Source organism: Mandrillus leucophaeus, unplaced genomic scaffold (genome assembly GCF_000951045.1).
Source record: "Mandrillus leucophaeus isolate KB7577 unplaced genomic scaffold, Mleu.le_1.0 Scaffold1008, whole genome shotgun sequence".
Taxonomy (NCBI): Eukaryota; Metazoa; Chordata; class Mammalia; order Primates; family Cercopithecidae; genus Mandrillus; species Mandrillus leucophaeus.
Window position 1 is genome coordinate 831755 of NW_012098188.1, and position 19078 is coordinate 850832.

Genomic DNA, 19078 nt, shown 5'->3' on the forward strand with positions numbered 1-19078 from the left:
GGTGCTCAGGTGGTAACGTGAGTGATGGAGAGAGGCCGTAAATATAGATGACGCTTTACTCGCTTGCCCTCCGCTCACTTCCTACTTTGTGGCTCAGTTTCTAACAGGCCATGGACTGGTAGTGGTCTGTGGCCTGGGGGTTGGGGACTCCCACCATAGAGGATTATGCAGGAAACTTATGGCCAAGCCTGAGTGGCTCACATGGTGCCAACATTACTATAAGGGAAATAGGAAAATATCATCTTGCTCAGCACTCACTGAGATGAATCTGTATATCTGAAACATGAGATAGTTTCTATTTCACATGTAACAACCACCGGGTCCTGCCCACTGGAGAACATGCATATCTTTGTAAATATGGTACTTTGTGTATTTATTTTTGCACCCATTGTTAAATTAGTATAAACTTTGACAAGCAATTCAAAGTACCTATTTATAAAAATATGTTCATTAACAATTTTACCTTTAGAAAAACACTACAATCCCCATGTATAATTTAGTTGGAAACCTTAGATCCTCATATACTCAGTGAAGCAAATTTTATATCCCAGACCTCAATATAAAAGTGACTGTGTTTGCTTATTATGTAAACTAAATGTAAGAAATTGTACAATTTGCTACTTTGAAGATGTAATGTATTTGCCAGGTAAGATAAACTTACCAAGGCCAGGCTCAGTGGCTCACACCTATAATCCCAGCACTTTGGGAGGCCAGAGTGGGTGGATCACCTGAGGTCAGGAGTTTGAGATCAGCCTGGCCAACATGATGAAACCCCATTTCTACTAAAAAATACAAAAATTAGCCAGGTGTGGTGGTTCACAGCTATAGTCCCAGCTACTCGGGAGGCTGAGGTGGGAGAATCGCTTGAACCCAGGAGGTGGAGTTTGCAGTGAGCCAAGATTGCGCCACTGCACTCCAGCCTAGACGACAGAGTGAGACTCTGTGAAAAGAAAAAAAAAAGATAAACTTACCAAAAAATCATTTAGAGGATTTGAACTTAATGAGTAAAACCACTCTCAGATGAACCCCCAAATTTGAGGGTCTCCTATACAGAAGGCCCATGAAGTTCTTAGAAAACTGATACATAGTTACATGGCAATGTTTCCTTTTCAGAAAGACATGGGTCGTTTTTAAGCTGCTTGCATTCTAATACGGAAAGCTGATGTTTCCTTCATTGGAAAGGCTCCCACTGAAATAATACTCACAAAGTAAAATGTTGGTATGTTACAATTACTTTATTCAGATCTGTTACACAAAGAGCTGATATTAAGTAACACTGGCTTGAGTGATCTCTTGCAACACAGAACAGGAACAGGCTCACGGTGTCGGAAAAGCAAGAATGCTGAGGGCCTCAGAAAGCTGAGCTCTGAAGACCCTGCACGGTCATGCTGTCCCAATAGGTTTCATGTTGTCATGGATGATGTCAAAGAAAAAAATTCTTCAATGCTACCTATTCAAGCACAGTAAGCAAGACTTTATTCAGGACCATCGTGATGGCTACAGGGACCACAGCAATGGGGACTTGTAGTAGGCGAGAGAGACTGGGCTCAGCTCTGAATACACCATGGAAAAGTGGGGATTTATAGACAGGGAACATGGTGAGGGGCAGTGGATGGAAGATTACCAACAGGAAATATCAGGGAGCATTCAGCTAAACTGACCTAACAGGATTCTAGCTGAAGGCAGGCCAGGTGACCAGACATCACCTGGGGTATGGTGGAGGCTGAGGAGCCTGATCAGATACTGAGGTTGAACAGATATGGGGGGGTTAGGTGTTCTTACTAAACTGACTTAACAGACTTCTTGCCAAAACTGGATTTTACAAGGAAGTGCCCAGATTGGGCCTGGGAGAAGGTTGAGGAGCTTGGCTAAAGTGTGGCCAAGTGTAGAATCTTTGTCCATGAAGCCTGGGATGGATGTGAGGTCCATAGAGGTCAGACAGCTACAATTTAAGAGGTTTTGAGCATTTGCATCACACATCACATTCTCTAGGCACTAAAGAGAAGGTAACAAGTCTTTAGCTTTTAGAAGTCTCCATGTAATCAGCACCTTTCCTCCCAGGCATGTCGGCTCCCTATGGCCACGTACTTGCCAGCAGACTCTCTATGGACACTTTTTGTCGTTTTATGAGAATAGCTCGGTCGCATGAGAGCCAATCCTAGTCCCAATACCATGCCCTTCTCACTCCAGCTTCTTACTGCTTCAGGGGTTTGTTCTGACACTGGTTTGGTTTTCCTAAGGAATCCGGTTGAAACAAAGAGAAGAGAGAATAATATTTTTCAAATCAAATTTCTGCCTCAGGTATTTGTAGAGCAAAGCAGCTGCTTCACCAGGGTAGGATACCTTCCCCAGGGCCCAGTAAGACTTTCATGGGTCACAAAGGCAAAACATATTAAATAGATTGTACTATATAATATATATATAGTAAAAACATATTAACGTACTGTTTTATGACTATGTTGGTGCAAATGCCAATATCATTTCCAATCCCCAATGTTCACTTTCTTTTCTTCTGATTATAAAAGAAATTAAAACATTTTTGTAGGCTCCTAAAAAGGCCTTAGAGAGTATGCCTGATGGGTAATAATCTAGCCTTTTCCCACTCTTGGATCATAGAGGTCAGAGCTATTTTATGTCTTATTCCTCTCTGCATGTCTCAGCCTCTCTCTTGAGCTAAGAAAGTTGATGAATCTTTGCAGAATTGGAACTTGTATTCCCCATTGCTTGACATCAAGCTGGAAATGTAGTAAACATTCCCCACATTGCTGAATTGAGTCACATTATAAAGCAGGGTATTAGCGCACAGCATTTTTAATTGCCAAGGAAAAATTTTAACTTTGCATTAACATATTGTAAATAATCCTTCCACTTAATGCAATCAGATTCCTGTGACAAGTCAAATATTTGTTTTTGTGTGTGTGTTTTTCCCCTCCACTTTTCATTGTATGCCCTTCAGAAAAATCTGAGAAGTGGGCTTCCATTTTTGAAAAACAGGACTTCTTTAGTACCATAGATACGTAGATTGCAATTTTGTTTTTCCTGCAGCATTCTTGATCTTGTGAAATGATGCCAATGTATACATCATTAATCTATTTGCTTAACTTTTAATATCTAGTAATGCTAGAAATATAATAATTTTTTAAAAGAATTTGCTTAAAGTTTCAAAACCCACTAAGGTTTGGATATACAACTCCAGAGGGAATATGAAGGAGATGCTTTGTAAACAAGCAGCCATGCCTTACAGCTCTGCAACAAACAAACAAACAAACAACAAAACTATGCCTTAAAGAAGGTTTGTGAGGTTTCTCCTGGACAAAAGAATTCCAATTTCCTGTTATACATTCAAATCAAAACTTTCAGATGGTAAATGGTTTGAAATTTAAGATGATTATGGTTACCACAAATCAACCTGATTTCCAAATGTCCTGAAATGTGATCTCAATTATTTTGAGGCACTTTTAAACTCAATATATTTGCATCTAGAGATATACTTCATCCTTCATTTGCTGTTGACATTTTACAGGTTAAATAACTAGTTCTAGACACAAATAGGCATTCATATAATCTATAAAGGCTCTTCAAGTTATTTAATCCTGCAGCATCCCCACATCATCAAGTGTTTTCAGAAAGTCTTACTTGCATTGAGTATGTTAGACTTTGAGTAAACATTGTTATCTTATAGGATAAGTTTATAATAGTGCCTTTAAGTGTTTCCACATGACAGTATCAGCAGCAATCCTAACACATCATCAGTAAGCTAGTACCCTCTCTAATAAGAATGTTTTCTAAAGCAAGAAGACATATTCTCCCACAATTTCTGGAATGGGGAATCCACGTTAAAAGGAAGAGTCCTGTATGCTTTTCAGCTTTCAACAATTCTGGAGTTAGGGGGTAGGAATCACTTCTTTCTTTTTTTTCTTTTCTTTTTTTTTTTTTTTTGTTTAGAAGAGAAGCAAAATCAACATCTGAAATAGAAGAAATGAAAGGGCAACTGGGGAAATGTTGTTGAATCCTCCCAGCCCAATAGTTATGCCCTTCTTGCTCCAACTTCCCAGAGTTGTGGGTAGGGATAGAGAAATTATAGCCAACTTTCAGAAAGCCCAAGTCATGGCTAACATTCTCTGCAAACCGCTGTGTGGGTTACAGGTGTTCCATCCATGGGCACTGTCTTGGAATTGAGCAAACTCTGGGCAAACAGAAGGTGGTCAGACAAGTCCACAAAAGAGATGAATGTGTAAGCAGGTGGATGGCAGCTTCTCTCGATTTTGCCATAAAGGAATCCAATCACATTGTTGGGGAAAGTCTTATATCTGAAGAAACGATTGCACTTTATATTCCATAGGAGCCTTTCCTTGGGATGGGCTGGTGGTTTAGACTTTGAAACTATCTCCAGCTGTACCACTATCAGGCCCTCTCCCAGGCGATCAGTTGTGCATCTTCCCTGATTTACAGGGGCTTGGGGAAAATGGGATGAAAACAAAATCATGCATCTCATTGTGGATCGGAAGCACAGAAATTTCTCAGCCACAAAACTTGCATACATGACTGTTCTCTGATGACTAACTTCTGTCTAGAACTAAAGGAAATTATGCTTATGTGTATAGAACATGGATTGCTTGTGAGTGATTTTTGTTCCCCTCCAAATATCAGAGACTTTCTAGGCCAATGATTCTGAATTACATTGGAAGAGATTCCCTGAACCATAGCATCTCCACAGTGGGCTTTTAATTCAGAACTTCCATTCCCCGAAGAAAACAGTGTAATTCAAGAATTATACTACAAATTATGGAATGGAAATCAGTTTAGAAGAGATTTGCCTTGGGATTATTACTATAAAATTTTACAAAAAATCATTGTGCAAAGAAATCTATTTGTGAGCTTCTACTGTATTTACTTAAATAGCGATAAGCTTCTAGGTCCCTATTTTAGACATCTTAAGCCTCTTGAGGAAAGAATATACTGTGTGTGTGTGTGTGTGTATAACTATATATGTGATGAAAAGCATTTGATACGTGTTTTAACGAATACCAGTAATAATGACTTGCCTTCCAATAAGCAAAGTGGAACTTACCATCATCTATTATTCCTAAAGAAGATCTTTCATTCATCTTAAAGTGACTTACGTTTAGATGGCTAAACTCTTTTTTATGTGATTGCCTTTTTATTATGCTGGTTATTGCATCACTTCAGATTCTAGAGTAAATGGTAACTTCAACTGTTGACATAGATATTTGCTTAGGGGTGAGTTAAGGTACCTCCTGCACCTTTCTGTTTTAAGATTGCCTTCTGCACCTTTTTGTCATCTGCTTGCACTGGTGTGCCTTGTGAATGTCCCTCTATTCATTTTATTTCCATGAGTCCAAGACTGGCCACAGAAGGCATAAACCTACCATCTTCCTCTCTGTCTACTACAGACCTCATCCCCTTCACCCCTTCAGTTGAGTAGCTGTTGAGCTCTGGCCCAAGCTTTCAGGTGATAAAATAGAGAATCAGTTCAAATCCAAGGTGTAGATGGAGTTCTGTTTCCCCAGTGCCACTCTCAGGTATGTGTTTGTAATGAAGATGGTGAGCTTTGCCACATGCATCTGTCTGGTCCCCAGGCACAGCTAGTGGCTCAGTCTCTTATCCTGTTTTTCTCTGTCGCACTGGCAAGACAGGCCGGAGGAAGGACAGCACAGCTGAAGCCAGGGCTTCCAAAGAAAGTTGTCCCATGAAAACTGGTTGGGCACCTCTGGCAGGGTCTGGGTGTGTCTGTCCGCAGCTTCCTGTATGACTTTGAGGATTTCATAAAACCGGGGCTCGGTTGCTGGAGTTAATGGGTTTCTCTCTCTTGGATCTTTGGAAATATCAAAGAGTAAAGGTGGGTCGTGATGAGTGACGTAACTCCCGAAACAGAAGCACACATGTGTGGCAAAGCATCCGTTGGAACCCACGGGGTTGAAGTTGGGGGTGAAGAAAAAGGCCTTCCAGATGGATGTGCCTGTGGTTTAAAAGGATGGAAATGGCATTAGGTATGAAGCATCCTTGTATGTACCACAAATGAAAAAGTGATGCGGAAATTATGCTGCCCTGTGATTTAAGAAGGTGAAGATATCATAAGGCTGCAGGCACAATGTTAATATGTACAGGAGAGATTATGAAGCCACACATAGACGCCAACACACACAGCCAGCGGGAACAGCGTCAAACCTGGTAGGACCGCAGTGAAAAGTTTATTTTCTCAGTTTTCAGCAAGTCTAAAAAATGTCAAATCAAGAATTAAATGAACTTTGGGAGGCCAAGACAGATGGACCACTTGAGGTCAGGAGTTGGAGACCAGCCTAGTCAACATGGCGAAACCCTGTCTCTACTAAAAAATACAAAAATTAGCCGGGTGTTGTGGCAGGTCCCTGTAATCCCAGCTACTCAGGATGCTAAGGCAAAAGAATCACTTGAACCCAGGAGGCGGTGGTTGCAGTGAGCTGAGATTGAGCCACTGCACTCTGGCCTGGGTGACAGAACGAGCCTCTGTCTCAAAAAAAAAAAAAAGTAAAAGAATTAAATGAGGGCCGAGTGCAGTGGCTCATGCCTGTAATCTCAGCACTTTGGGAGGCTGAGGTGGAAGACTCACTTGAGCCTAGGTAGGGGTTTGAGCCCAGCCTGGGCAACATAGTGAAAGCCCATCTCTATAAGAAATTAAGAAAAAAAAAAAAAGCTGGGTGTGGTGGCATGTGCCTGTAGTCCCAGCTACTCCAGAGACTAAGGCAGGATTGTGTGAGCCCAGGCAGTTGAAACTTCAGTGAGCTATGATCATGCCACTGCACTCCAGCCTGGGTGGCAAAGCAAGACCCTGTCTCAAAACAAAACAAAACAAAACAAAACAAAAAACAACCCCACAAACATAAACAAACAAAAATAAAAAGTAATTAAATGAGGCTAGAAGTGAGGGTGAGGAGGGATTACAAATGGGGAATGGAAAGGATCTTTTAGGGATGAAGGAGATGTTCTGAAAGTAGGTTGCTCAACTCTATACATTTACTAAAAATCTTTAAATTAGAATATAATGGCATGCAACGTATACCTTTAAAAGCTGTTAGAAATTCCAAATTAGGGGGATTCATCAACACCAGAATAGGACAGTTAGCTTTTTTAAATGTAAGTTCTGTATTTCAATAAACTCCAAAATATTGAAATTGCTAGGAAAAACTAAGTTACAAACAAATGAATAATTATGAAATAATTGATCCATTTCCTATTTATCAGACAATGTTATCATTTTCTGAGGAGCTCTAGAAGGAACACCTTCTAAGAGAGGCCTAAACGTGTTTCCTGGGTAGGCAAAATGTAGCAGATAAAAACCGAGAATTAAAATGCATGAACCGACTAGAATCCGGTGCAGAACGTGAATGCCCTTACAGCTTTTACATAAAACCAAAGAGGCATTCCTCCTAGGAAGCCCGCCACCCCTGTGTAAGTCATCCCAATCATTTGTGCATATAACGGCATGGGCGACTTTTGTAATTATAGGTATTTCAAAATGTAAAATAGATTAATGCAATGGGTTTAAACTGACAGTCACTGGGGCCCTGTGATGTCCCCAAATTGCCCCTGACCTTGGACAAGGTTAGTGATGGGAAAAGTCAGCCTCTTTGCGTGTGGGGCTTTTTTTTTAAAGCTGAGAAAGACAGGGAAAGCAAGGTGAATATGTTTAGATGAATATATTAAAGAAGATTCATAATGAGACGCCTGCAGTCTGTGGCATAGCTGATTCTGTGAGAGCAGGACACGACATCTGTGCACTTTACATGGGCTCAGTGCACCTGCTTCAGAAAGATAAGGTCAAGCTGACACACAGACACGCGAGGCTGCAGGAAGAATTCCGGGACTTGGTTACCATCTCCAGCAGGGTTTCAAAAGGCAGCAAGTAACCTTAAGATGCTTCCCACCCACTCCTCTCATCCCACACTTTCTTCCAGGGTATAGAAATTTCCTTCAGAAGACTTTTTGGAGACAGGCTGACAGAGCCTGCCATTTGCAGCCACTTAGAATCCTTCATCAGGGTCAGCAGAGAGAGAAAGTGGGTACATAGAGAAGCGAGCCAGGAAGCCTCTCTTGCTCGTGCTCCCAGTGATGCAAATTTAGAGGGCGTTTTGAACTTGACATTCGAGTCAAGCCTCTGTGTGTTTAAAACCCCAGGAGAATACAGGCTCCTGGAATAAATTCATGTAAAGAGCCTGTATTTTCCATTTGCTTTTGAAAGGCACTCACAGGATCCTGTCATTACCACCAGAGCACAATCCTCCCCAAGTGTGAGCTGGAAGATCAGATCGACGTCAGGCCCAGTCAAGAGATGCAGGCACCCTGGCCTGGGAATGGCAGTGCTGTTGCTGGGTATTTCAGACAAGTGTAGAACTAAGAATTAATTATTCTAAAGAATTATTTAGCACGCTCTGGGGTTGCTTGCCTTTTTATCCTTTCATTTGCATTTTTAAAAACTTTTCATAAAAAGGTAGATTGCTTAGTCCCTGGGCTGTTTCTCTGGACCACTTTAGATTTACTGAAAAGAGAGAACTAGAACTGCACTTTTTATTGTATAGTGGCTCACAAGATAACAACCCTACTTTGGGAGCTTGTTCTATTATTCATCAGGAACCCAGGAACTGACATCTCCAAACTGATATCTTTGAAACTGTCATTTCAAAGATAAAGAGCACAACTCAGTCACTAGATAAAATAGAAGGCTCCTGGCAGAGTCACCTTCTTTTGTTTAATTTATATTTTCGATTTGTATTTTCTAGAGACAGGGTCTCGCATTATCGCTCAGGCTGGAGTGCAGTGGTATGATCATAGCTCATTGCAGTCTCGAACTCCTGGGCTCAAGCAATCCTCCTGCCTCAGCCTCCCAAGTAGCTGGGACCACAGGTGTATGCCACCATGCCCAGCTATATTTTAAATTCTTTTGTAGAGATGGGGTCTCTCCATGCTGCCCAGGCTGGTCTTGAACTCCTGGGCTCAAGCAATCCTCCTGCCTTGGCCTCCCAAAGCACTGGGATTACAGGTGTGAGCCACCATGCCTGGCATCATTTTATATTTTTCATAGGTATATTTAGTCCTGTATTCCACAATTATTTTGATAACATACTTCATCCTGAGTATGCTCATATACTAGAAAAGTGTTAAATTTTAAAAAAATGTTTATTCACTACTATATTTTAAAAATTATCATCAACTGCTCTGATAAAAGACTATTTCTCCCTCACCACTGAAAAAGATAAAATATTTTTACCAAACTGGAAACTGAGACTCATTTATAACTGAGATCCAATGACCTGGAAAAGGAATTATTAAATTTGATATACAGAACACAGGGAAATTAAAGTGGACAGTTTTTTGTTTTGTTTTGTTGTTGTTGTTGTTGTTGTTGTTTTACTTGTTTAAGTAGTCTAAGTGGTGATGAGGACAATAATTCTACTGAGATTTTTAAAATCCTCCCCCAAATTAAGAAAACGAATTGTCACAAGTAATGGTCGAAGATATCAGTGACATATGATATAGTACTGTTATGTCACTGTGCTAGAACAAAATGCTAGGAAATCATCATCCATCTGGTGAAACATATTTTTATATAAAATCACCACTAAACAATGTGACTCAACTCATGAGAGAAGAAAGTTTATTGTCATTTGACAAAAAGGCAGATAGAATGTAAGTGAGAAAAAGTTGATGCCTAAGCCAGAAACTGATTCAGCATCCTCCACACAGGATCCTAAAACAGCTGTCTTATTAAAAATAAAGTAAGCTGCGAGCAAAGAGAAATAAAGAGGCCTCTGGGTTCCCTGGGATTGCCTGGGGACCACAGGGGCTTCTGACCCTGGAACAGGAAGAGTCGTTGTGATTTCTATTACTTTGAGTTACAGCAACTCAGCCACGGGAAGCGGGAGCCCTGGCAAGGAAGTCCCGAAAATGAGCACACGAGCTCCCCAAGAACAAAAATAGAGAGGGCGCAAGCCAGAACTTTCGTTATGTACTAAAATATTTTTTAAAATCAGTATTAGTATCTAGCACAAGCTCCCTCTTAACCTCTTGGAGTCGGGTTGTGGCAGGCCAGGTCTCACTAACACAGGCCTCCGTCATAACTGTTCCAGCACTGACGGAGTGGTGAAGTTAAATCTTAAAAGCTGATAGATTTTGCCCATTCAGTATGATATTGGCTGTGGGTTTGTCATAAATAGCTCTTATTATTTTGAGGTACGTTCCATCAATACCGAATTTATTGAGCGTTTTTAGCATGAAGGGCTGTTGAATTTTGTCAAAAGCCTTTTCTGCATCTATTGAGATAATCATGTGGTTCTTGTCTTTGGTTCTGTTTATATGCTGGATTATGTTTATTGATTTGCGAATGTTGAACCAGCCTTGCATCCCAGGGATGAAGCCCACTTGATCATGGTGGATAAGCTTTTTGATGTGCTGCTGAATCCGGTTTGCCAGTATTTTATTGAGGATTTTTGCATCGATGTTCATCAGGGATATTGGTCTAAAATTCTCTTTTTTTGTTGTGTCTCTGCCAGGCTTTGGTATCAGGATGATATACCCAAAGGATTATAAATCATGCTGCTATAAAGACACATGCACACGTATGTTCATTGCGGCACTATTCACAATAGCAAAGACTTGGAATCAACCCAAATGTCCATCAGTGACAGACTGGATTAAGAAAATGTGGCACATATACACCATGGAATACTATGCAGCCATAAAAAAGGATGAGTTCGTGTCCTTTGTAGGGACATGGATGCAGCTGGAAACCATCATTCTTAGCAAACTATCACAAGAACAGAAAACCAAACACCGCATGTTCTCACTCATAGGTGGGAACTCAACAATGAGATCACTTGGACTCGGGAAGGGGGACATCACACACCGGGGCCTATCATGGGGAGGGGGGAGGGGGGAGGGATTGCATTGGGAGTTATACCTGATGTAAATGACGAGTTGTTGGGTGCTGACGAGTTGATGGGTGCAGCACAGCAACATGGCACAAGTATACATATGTAACAAACCTGCACGTTATGCACATGTACCCTAGAACTTAAAGTATAATAATAATAATAAAAAAAAAGCTGATAGAGCCAGTGCCCTCATACAAAGGCTGGAACGGAACAAAAGCCCACCAAGAGTTTTGCCCAGGCCTCTCCTGGGCCTCGAAGCATGACAAGATAACGAAGGCATTCTTAACAGGACCCGTTTAGGATTAAACAAGTTTTATTGGGGGTCTGAAGAAACTCCCCAAACCTCCACAAACAAGTTTATGGGGGTCTGAAGGAACTCCCCAAACCTCCATGATGTAGCAGCAGACAAGATGAGGGTAATCACCCCAGGCACCTGGACCCATTTAGATGAAGTCAATTTACTGAGGCTCCAGAGGAAGGTCTCCAGGACTCAGACCTTAGTTACAGATTGAAAGAAGTTAATGACTTATGTCTTTAGATGAATGCACACTTGCACATAAACTTATAGCTGAGAAGGTATACAAGCTCCAGAAAGCTGTAATTTTGAGTTGGTCTGGGCAATATTTTCCAGGCCTTCTCCCTGTAACCGGTTACAGAAATAAAAACTCTCTTCCTCCCCAGTTCATCTGCATCTTCTTGTTGGGCTGCAAGAAATAGCAGTCCTACCCTCGCTTTGGTCCGGGAACAGGGTCATGCTACATCGCCTACAAATGTTAACAATGTCCTCTTGAAAAGGGTCCTCGAAGCCTCATTCTGTCTTTATCCTAAGGGCCCCAAACGCTTCTGGCCTCTCATAATGATGCAAGCCTCTCACATCTTGCATTCTGAATTCTCTACTTAGAGCGGTCACAACACTCCGTAACAGAGCTGGGCACAATCCGGACCCTGGGACACTCGTTTCCAGGCCTCTCTGAATGTTTAAACTGCTGTCTTGCAGAAGTCTCAGAGCCATCATGTGAGACAAAACAAAACCAGGTCTGGGAAGCCCATTTGGGAGAAGTAAAGACACTGCACACACGACAGACACTCAGAGGCATCACACGACGTGACTGTGCCCTTACAGCCCCTGCTGCCAACCCACAGCGGCTAAAGCAAGGTGCCCTGACCTGGAACTCTGAGGCCACAAAAACAAGACTACACCTCCTTCTTGGGGATAATGAACCCTGAGTAATCCAAGTGCTCCAGAACACTTTCCAGCTTCCTTGAAGTCAGAAAGGCTGCATGGCCCGTTCTGGCCAAACGTGGGCAGTATGTGGTATGTCTTTTCCCAGCCACAGCACAGAGGAGCTGTCTCTTCTGCCGGTGACATTCGAGATGATGGGGCCTCTGTCAGGGTGGTCCCTGACAAATGGATGGCAGAACCCTCTCCTCCTAGACTCCCACCTTCCCACCAAGACAGGCACTGAACACACGGTTATCTCCCGAACATCTGGCTATGTCGGAAGATACATTTTGTGGTCATAGCTGCAGTGGGGCAGACGCGCTACTGATACCTGGTGGGGAGAGGCCACAGATGCTGCTCAACAGTCTAGAATGCACAGGGCAGCCTCCAACACAGAGAATGATCTGGCCCCAAATGTCAATAGTACCCAGGTTGAGAAGCTCTGTTCTACAGCAAGAGTGAGAATAAATGTTGGATGGGCTGAGCCCCTGAAATGTCAGGTCTAATGGTTATCACAGCACAAATTCGCCACTCCCTACACACGAACCCTTTGAGAGCTAAACGATAAAATCAGACAAACTTTATTTTTGATAAAATGAGTCAGAAACTGGACTGAGACAGACAATCCTCACAAGTCTCCAAGGCTTGGTGATAAACTGCATGAATGAATGAACAGCTCTAAGGGACAGAAAAGGCACCAAAGATCCATAGGCAGTATAGAAGGAACAGAGACAGGTAGAGTTGCTGTGCTTTTACAAGACAAATATGATGGAGAAGGGGTGGTGCCAGGGGCCCGAAGACTCTCTCGTTCCAGGACGATAGCAATGTCTTTATAAAAGAGCACTTGCCTTTCTTAGCCTGATAATGTGTTGTGAGACTTGCATAGACAGAGGAGCCCGGGGGCGGGCTGGGGGAAGAGAGAGAGAGAATGCACTAGCTAGAGGGCAGGCGCTTCAATCAAGGTTTTTCGTGCCACTGACTTGGTTAAGGGCGTAGCTCTGAGCAGCAATAGTTTAGGTTCAACCATGAGCTCTGTAATTTCTTACATACGTGATGCTGGGCATAGCTGCTCTCACCTCTCTGTGTCCCAGTCTGCTCCTCTGTTATATGTTTGTAATAATAGTTCTTCCCTGCTTTGAGGATTAAAAATTGGTTCCTATAGTGATGCTGTCAGAAGAAGGCTGGGTCTATAGTAGAGACTATACATGAGTTAACTGTGAACAGAAAGCTGCAGCCAATTTACGCAAGAAACAATTCAGTTTCCATCTGCCCTTCAATCTGTTGCTACTGTAATACATGTCATAAGACTTTTTTTTCTGCTAAGGATTCTTAAAGTATATGGAAAACTATTAATAAGTCTACATGGCTTCAACACATTGGCTCTTAATGTATCACTCAGATTTAAACTTCCCTTGATGAATGATGTTCAACTGGTAGTTTTGGCGAGATTTATTTTGGGTGCTTGGAAGGCTCCATGTATATATCATAGAAGGCATACGCAGATATTTTGGGTTTTCAGTCTTGGCAGCATGTACCTCTGTTGCCATCTTGAAGTTCTTCAAGAACCATTTCACATACTGTTCCATTTTTCCATTGTGAGGAACCCCACACAAAGAACCCTAGGCCTGTCCCCTCAATAAGTTTACAGAAAAGTTCATGTCATCTACTGAACTGATGTCTGAAAACCCATCCCATGGTGCCCTCCTGACTCCTGCGATCCACCTAAAAAATTGTTCCATACATTCCCCTAGTCTCATCCAGACACCCCACACTAATGCCTCAAATCTTTTCTTAGACCCAAAGATTTTACAGTGTGTCCATACCTGAGCCTCCATAGATCATGTGTCTTCTAACTTAATACATGCACGTTCACCAGAAGCATCTTGGCCCCAAGCTCTGTTTCGGACCCCTGAGGTTCACTGCCATCTGTCTACCATAGCACAAACCCCCTAACTATCCAGCCCTTGGTTAATATAAAATGGTTGACAGTAGATAAGTTCTGCCTGCTTCCTGCAGCTGGCAGCACCGGAGCTCACGATACAACAGTGAGAAGGATGAGGAAGCAGCGCTGGTGGCTGGGTGCACCTGCTTCACAGCCAGGCAATTTGAGAGCAACACAAGCTTTCTCAACTGATGCCTGAGTATTTGAGGACGAAATACTCCCTTCTATTCAGCCTTGGGCTTTGCATATTAAGGGACAGAAATATATAACCTGGAACAAAGTGGGTGTATGATGTATATGAGACTCTTCCCTCACTTTCCCTTCCTTGCCTTCATATTGATATTCTAGCTGTTCTTCAAAGCCCTGCTATGTTCTCCTTCATGAACCCATCTGAATTCCCAGCTGGAAGTCACCAGTCTTCCTCTGTTCTTCTCACCAGTTTTCATCACTCAGTCAACACTTGAGGTCTCCAATTCTTTGGCTGGATTATTTCCTCTCTGAAGGCAGGGACTGTATCTCCCACATCTCCCACATGTGTAGTGCCTAGTATCTTAGATAGAATAGAGGCCCAATAAGAAATTGTTGGGGCCAGGTGCAGTGGCCCTCGCCTGTAATCCCAGAACTTTGGGAGCCGAGGCGGGGTGGATCACCTGAGGTCAGGAGTTCAAGACCAGCCTGGCCAACACGGTGAAACCCTGTCTCTACTAAAAATATAAAAACTAGCTGGGCGTGGTGGTGGGCGCCTGTAATCCCAGCTACTTGGGAGGCTGGGGCAGGAGAATCGCTTGAACCTGGAGGTGGAGGTTGCAGTGAGATGAGATCGTGCCATTGCATGTCAGCCTGGGTGACAAGAGCGAAACTCTACCTCAAAAAAAAAAAAAAATTGTTGGATAAATTTTTAAAAAAAGGAGATGATGGTTATTAGGAGGAAGGGATGGAAAGAGAGGGGTGGAGCCAGCTGTCATCATGAAATCCAGTGTGAGCAGACAAGAAGCCAAATACACTCCACAGTCCCTTTGGGACCATCCAGAGCATCCTGCCTGAAATCACACAATGGCTCTGCACCACCTCCAGCTTGAAGGACCAACAGGCTACTGTGAGGCACTGGAGGTTACGATCTGATCACGGCAGATAACAGAGTGAGGAAGGCAGAGAGCTTGGAAGTACATTTGCTTTGGGATTGCTTGGTGTCAAAAATGGGCAGTCATCAGGAATTGTACAGGGGGCACAAGTCATTTGGCCCCCAGGAAAGAACATTCATGGAGAGGGAAGAGGACAGCTGAGAGCATGAGGATCAGGCATGCAGCCAGTGGAAGGAGTATGAGACCTGATAACACCAAGGATGTCCACATTTGGGGAATAAGAGGATGTGGATGAATCATGGACTCAGTGCATGGGGGCACGGAGATGTCCAGATACACGGTTAGTTGAGGAGTCATGATTTATAATTGTGAGTAAAAGAACATATTGTCTTAGGGGAAGACATTTCGATTAACAGGAGACAGACTCAAAAGCAGACAGTGTTGGTTGCAAATCCCAACTTGGCCATCAACTTTGCAACTGTATGCCAATAATGTCACCTTCTACCTCTCTGTCTTCCCATCTATAATTGGGAAAAATAACACTGGGACGAGAGATAGCTAGCTGATCCCCCAGCCTCCCACAGTCACTGAACGTTCCTCTGGGTACATGGAAACCCACAACAAAACTCTCCTTTGCAGCCTCCTGTGAAGCTAGGTGTGAACAGGTGACCAACTTCTGGCCTCTGCGAAGAGTCTGATTATCTTCCTTGGGAAGTAGTAGCCATGCACTTTTTTCTTCTCATCTTTCCCATCCGTCCCACCATTGTATGCATTTAGGGTAGACACAGCCATCACTCACCACGAAGATGAAGCTGTCACATTCTACAGGAGGTGGAAAAGTCGCTTGAAAGATTCTGCACCCCAGAGACTTTCTGGACCATTTGTCTCTGGATGTTGCCCATGAGATGGAGATATAAACCTCTCTCTAAAAGGCCGGGCACGGTGGCTCACACCTGTAATCCCAGCACTTTGGGAGGCCAAGACGGGCAGATCACGAGGTCAGGAGATCGAGACCATCCTGGCTAACATGGTGAAACCCCATCACTGCTAAAAATACAAAAGCCGGGCATGGTGGCAGGAGCCTGTAGTCCCAGCTACTCGGGAGGCTGAGGCAGGAGGATGGCATGAACCTGGGAGGCGGAGCTTGCAGTGAGCCGAGATCACGCCACTGCACTCCAGCCTGGGTGACAGAGCGAGACTCCATCTCAAAAAACAAACAAACAAACAAAACAAAAAAAAACTTCTCTAATGTAAACTTTTTTTTATTGTTTTCTGTTACAGTCAAATCTGAAACTAATATAATCATAATGTCTTCTAATTCAGGGGATTAAATGAGATATCAAATACAATGTTCTTGACAAAGTGTCCTGCAGACAGTAAATATGCAATAAACATCAGTGTTTACTGTCATCAAGCACGTCTCCAAAAGATACATAATGATCACAAAAAGAGATGACAAATTTCAAGAACATGAGATTAACAAAGGGAAACGTCTATAACCACCTACAAAACATTTTTGTATAGAAGATACGAAAGTAAGGAAGACAAAAAATTGCTAAATATTGCATGCCCTGGTTAGAACTAAAATGTCTATTTAGAAAACACCAGGTCTGAGAGCATATGAAAGCAAATCTGGCGGGGGTTTAGAGACATAAAAGCAGACATTCCGGGAGAACTGAGAGACGCCCCATGTTGAAGTCGGGGAAAAGAGATGTGTAAAATACTGTAGAAAATCAATGAAACGGTAGGACGGAGAATGCAAGGGGAAAAGATCAGAAGTGACCCCTGGCAAAAAGATCAGAATAAGCTTGGTGCCAAGTTTAGATGGAAGAGGGCATTTGAGCATTCAGCCACACCAAGTTTTTTGGGGTTTTTTTTTTTTGTATTCAGGAAAGAAAATTCAATTTTGATTACTTTGTCTCTATAAGGAAGTAAGTTTGCACTGTAGCAAATTATCAAGAGTAATGACCAGGACTTTTTTTCCCACAGTATTAGTGTAATCTTAGATCAGACACACTACAACTTTGGTTGAAAACTGAATGTTTATCTCAAATATTGTCTGATACTGTCTATAAGGTATGAAGTTCCATAAGAAAATATATGTTTAATAGACTGTGTTAGAAAACACAAAATCTATTTATGTGGTGATTTTTTTCCACTGTGGGAAATGACTGTTAGGAGAAGTTAAGCTATTACTGATGTGTTTGGATGATAATGATATAAAATAAATTTAATTAAAAAATTAAAAGTTCAATGAAATCTTTTCTAACCTCATAAATCACTCCTTCTCCTAGATCTCCAAAGCAAATTCTGTTCATCCCAGGACACCATCATCCTGTGTTGCTACAATTACAAGTACAAATGTTGTATACTTTGCTACTGGGCTTCACAGGCACATGAGTGAAATAATGGCTGCATGCCTGAACTATCAAAAGCTTGTGGCAATGCAGCATTTGAAGTGTTCACAAAGAAAAGAAATCCTAATACTTAAAAGTTATCCTTGAAATGGTTTACATATATGTGCTTTTTCTTAATTGCTACAACAGTTACAGAGTAGGATGAAAATATGTCCTTTTATAAGGTCAGCTGAAATACAGGATAGTTGCCGGTGAGCTTAAATTTGGAAATGCTGCATCTCATATTAGGTCAGTTTCAGCCCTCGATATTTCATTTCTGACACTTTAGATCCTAATTCAGAGGATCAGATGAGAAAGGGCATCTGACAAGTACTCACCAAAATTACTAGTGATGATGAAAGCCAAGTGCTGCCTTTCTCATGCTGTTAACTCATAAGTGGCTGTTAGGAGAATCTCTTCTCTTTTATTAGGTGTGTTTTAGAGGCAAAATTAATTTTTTAATTAAATGAAAATGCTAGATAGTGAGCAATGCAAGCATTTTTCTTTATGTTACCATGGTAAGCTGGTTTTGATTTTAAACCTTTACTCAGCTCTTATTTTGAAATGAAGGTATCTTTCAGAAAGCTGGAAAGGAACACATTCCTTTGGAATGAATTCCATTACCCTATTGCTATTCGCTGTAGTTTTATTTATTTACTTTTTATTGATGCATATTCGATGTACGTATTTTCAGGGTACCCGTGATCATTTGAAACACTCATATAATCAAATCAGGGAAATTGGAATATCCATCACCAGTTAACATTAATTGATTGTATATTTCACAATAGCTAGAAGATAATCATTCAAATGTTCCTAGTATTGTCATTTTTTAAAATATAAAGCTTTTTTTATTTTTATTTTTTTGTTGTTGGAAAAAAGTTTCCAAAAAACTTGAATAGAAAATGGAGCAGGATTTATGAGGCTCTGCTAGTTCAACGTGAGGATGTCTATATCCTTCTCCTAGGGAAAGAATGGTATCGGTGCCCTGTTTCCCTAAGTAATTTTTATAGCTTCATGGAGATCCCTTTTCCTGACTAAAGTGTGACATTTCAAATATATGTGACTTTTTTTTCTACATGATGCTAAGATTACATATTTGTCTGTACAAAAACACTTTAAGCTATTAATTATGTACTATATTGCACTGCATTCTAGAATATATCTACAGCTATCCCATGGATTTTGGTATGACCAGCTGGTTTGGGGACTCTCCATTAATGTGAGTATTTATCTCACAGACTACAGTCATCAGCTTAAAAATCCTGGAGCCAAGTATCCACCTACCCTCTAAGATCAATTCCATCCATAAAATCAAGTTGTCATTGTGTTTAATTTTTAATAACATTAATTCATATGTCAAACGTTAAAGCCAAAATTTTTCATACCCATTGAATGGTAAATTTTAACTCAAAATTCTTATTTTCGTGCAAGAAAAGTTATCCATGTTATAATCATGCTTTCATGAGTTCTTGTAAAATGTAATAGGAATAATGATATCAGATCAT

General features: G+C 41.6%; 1 protein-coding gene across 2 annotated transcripts in view; it reads right to left on the reverse strand.

Moving 5' to 3' along the window:
- Positions 1-1216: 1216 nt before the first annotated feature.
- The window catches only part of STS (steroid sulfatase (microsomal), isozyme S), a 206672-nt gene continuing 188810 nt past the window's right edge, over positions 1217-19078 (reverse strand). For both annotated transcript variants that reach the window (XM_011974178.1, XM_011974180.1), the window contains one exon: positions 1217-5980. In XM_011974178.1, the coding sequence (XP_011829568.1) occupies positions 5607-5980 (374 nt within the window). In that variant the 3' untranslated portion in view covers positions 1217-5606. The remainder of the gene's footprint in view (positions 5981-19078) is intronic.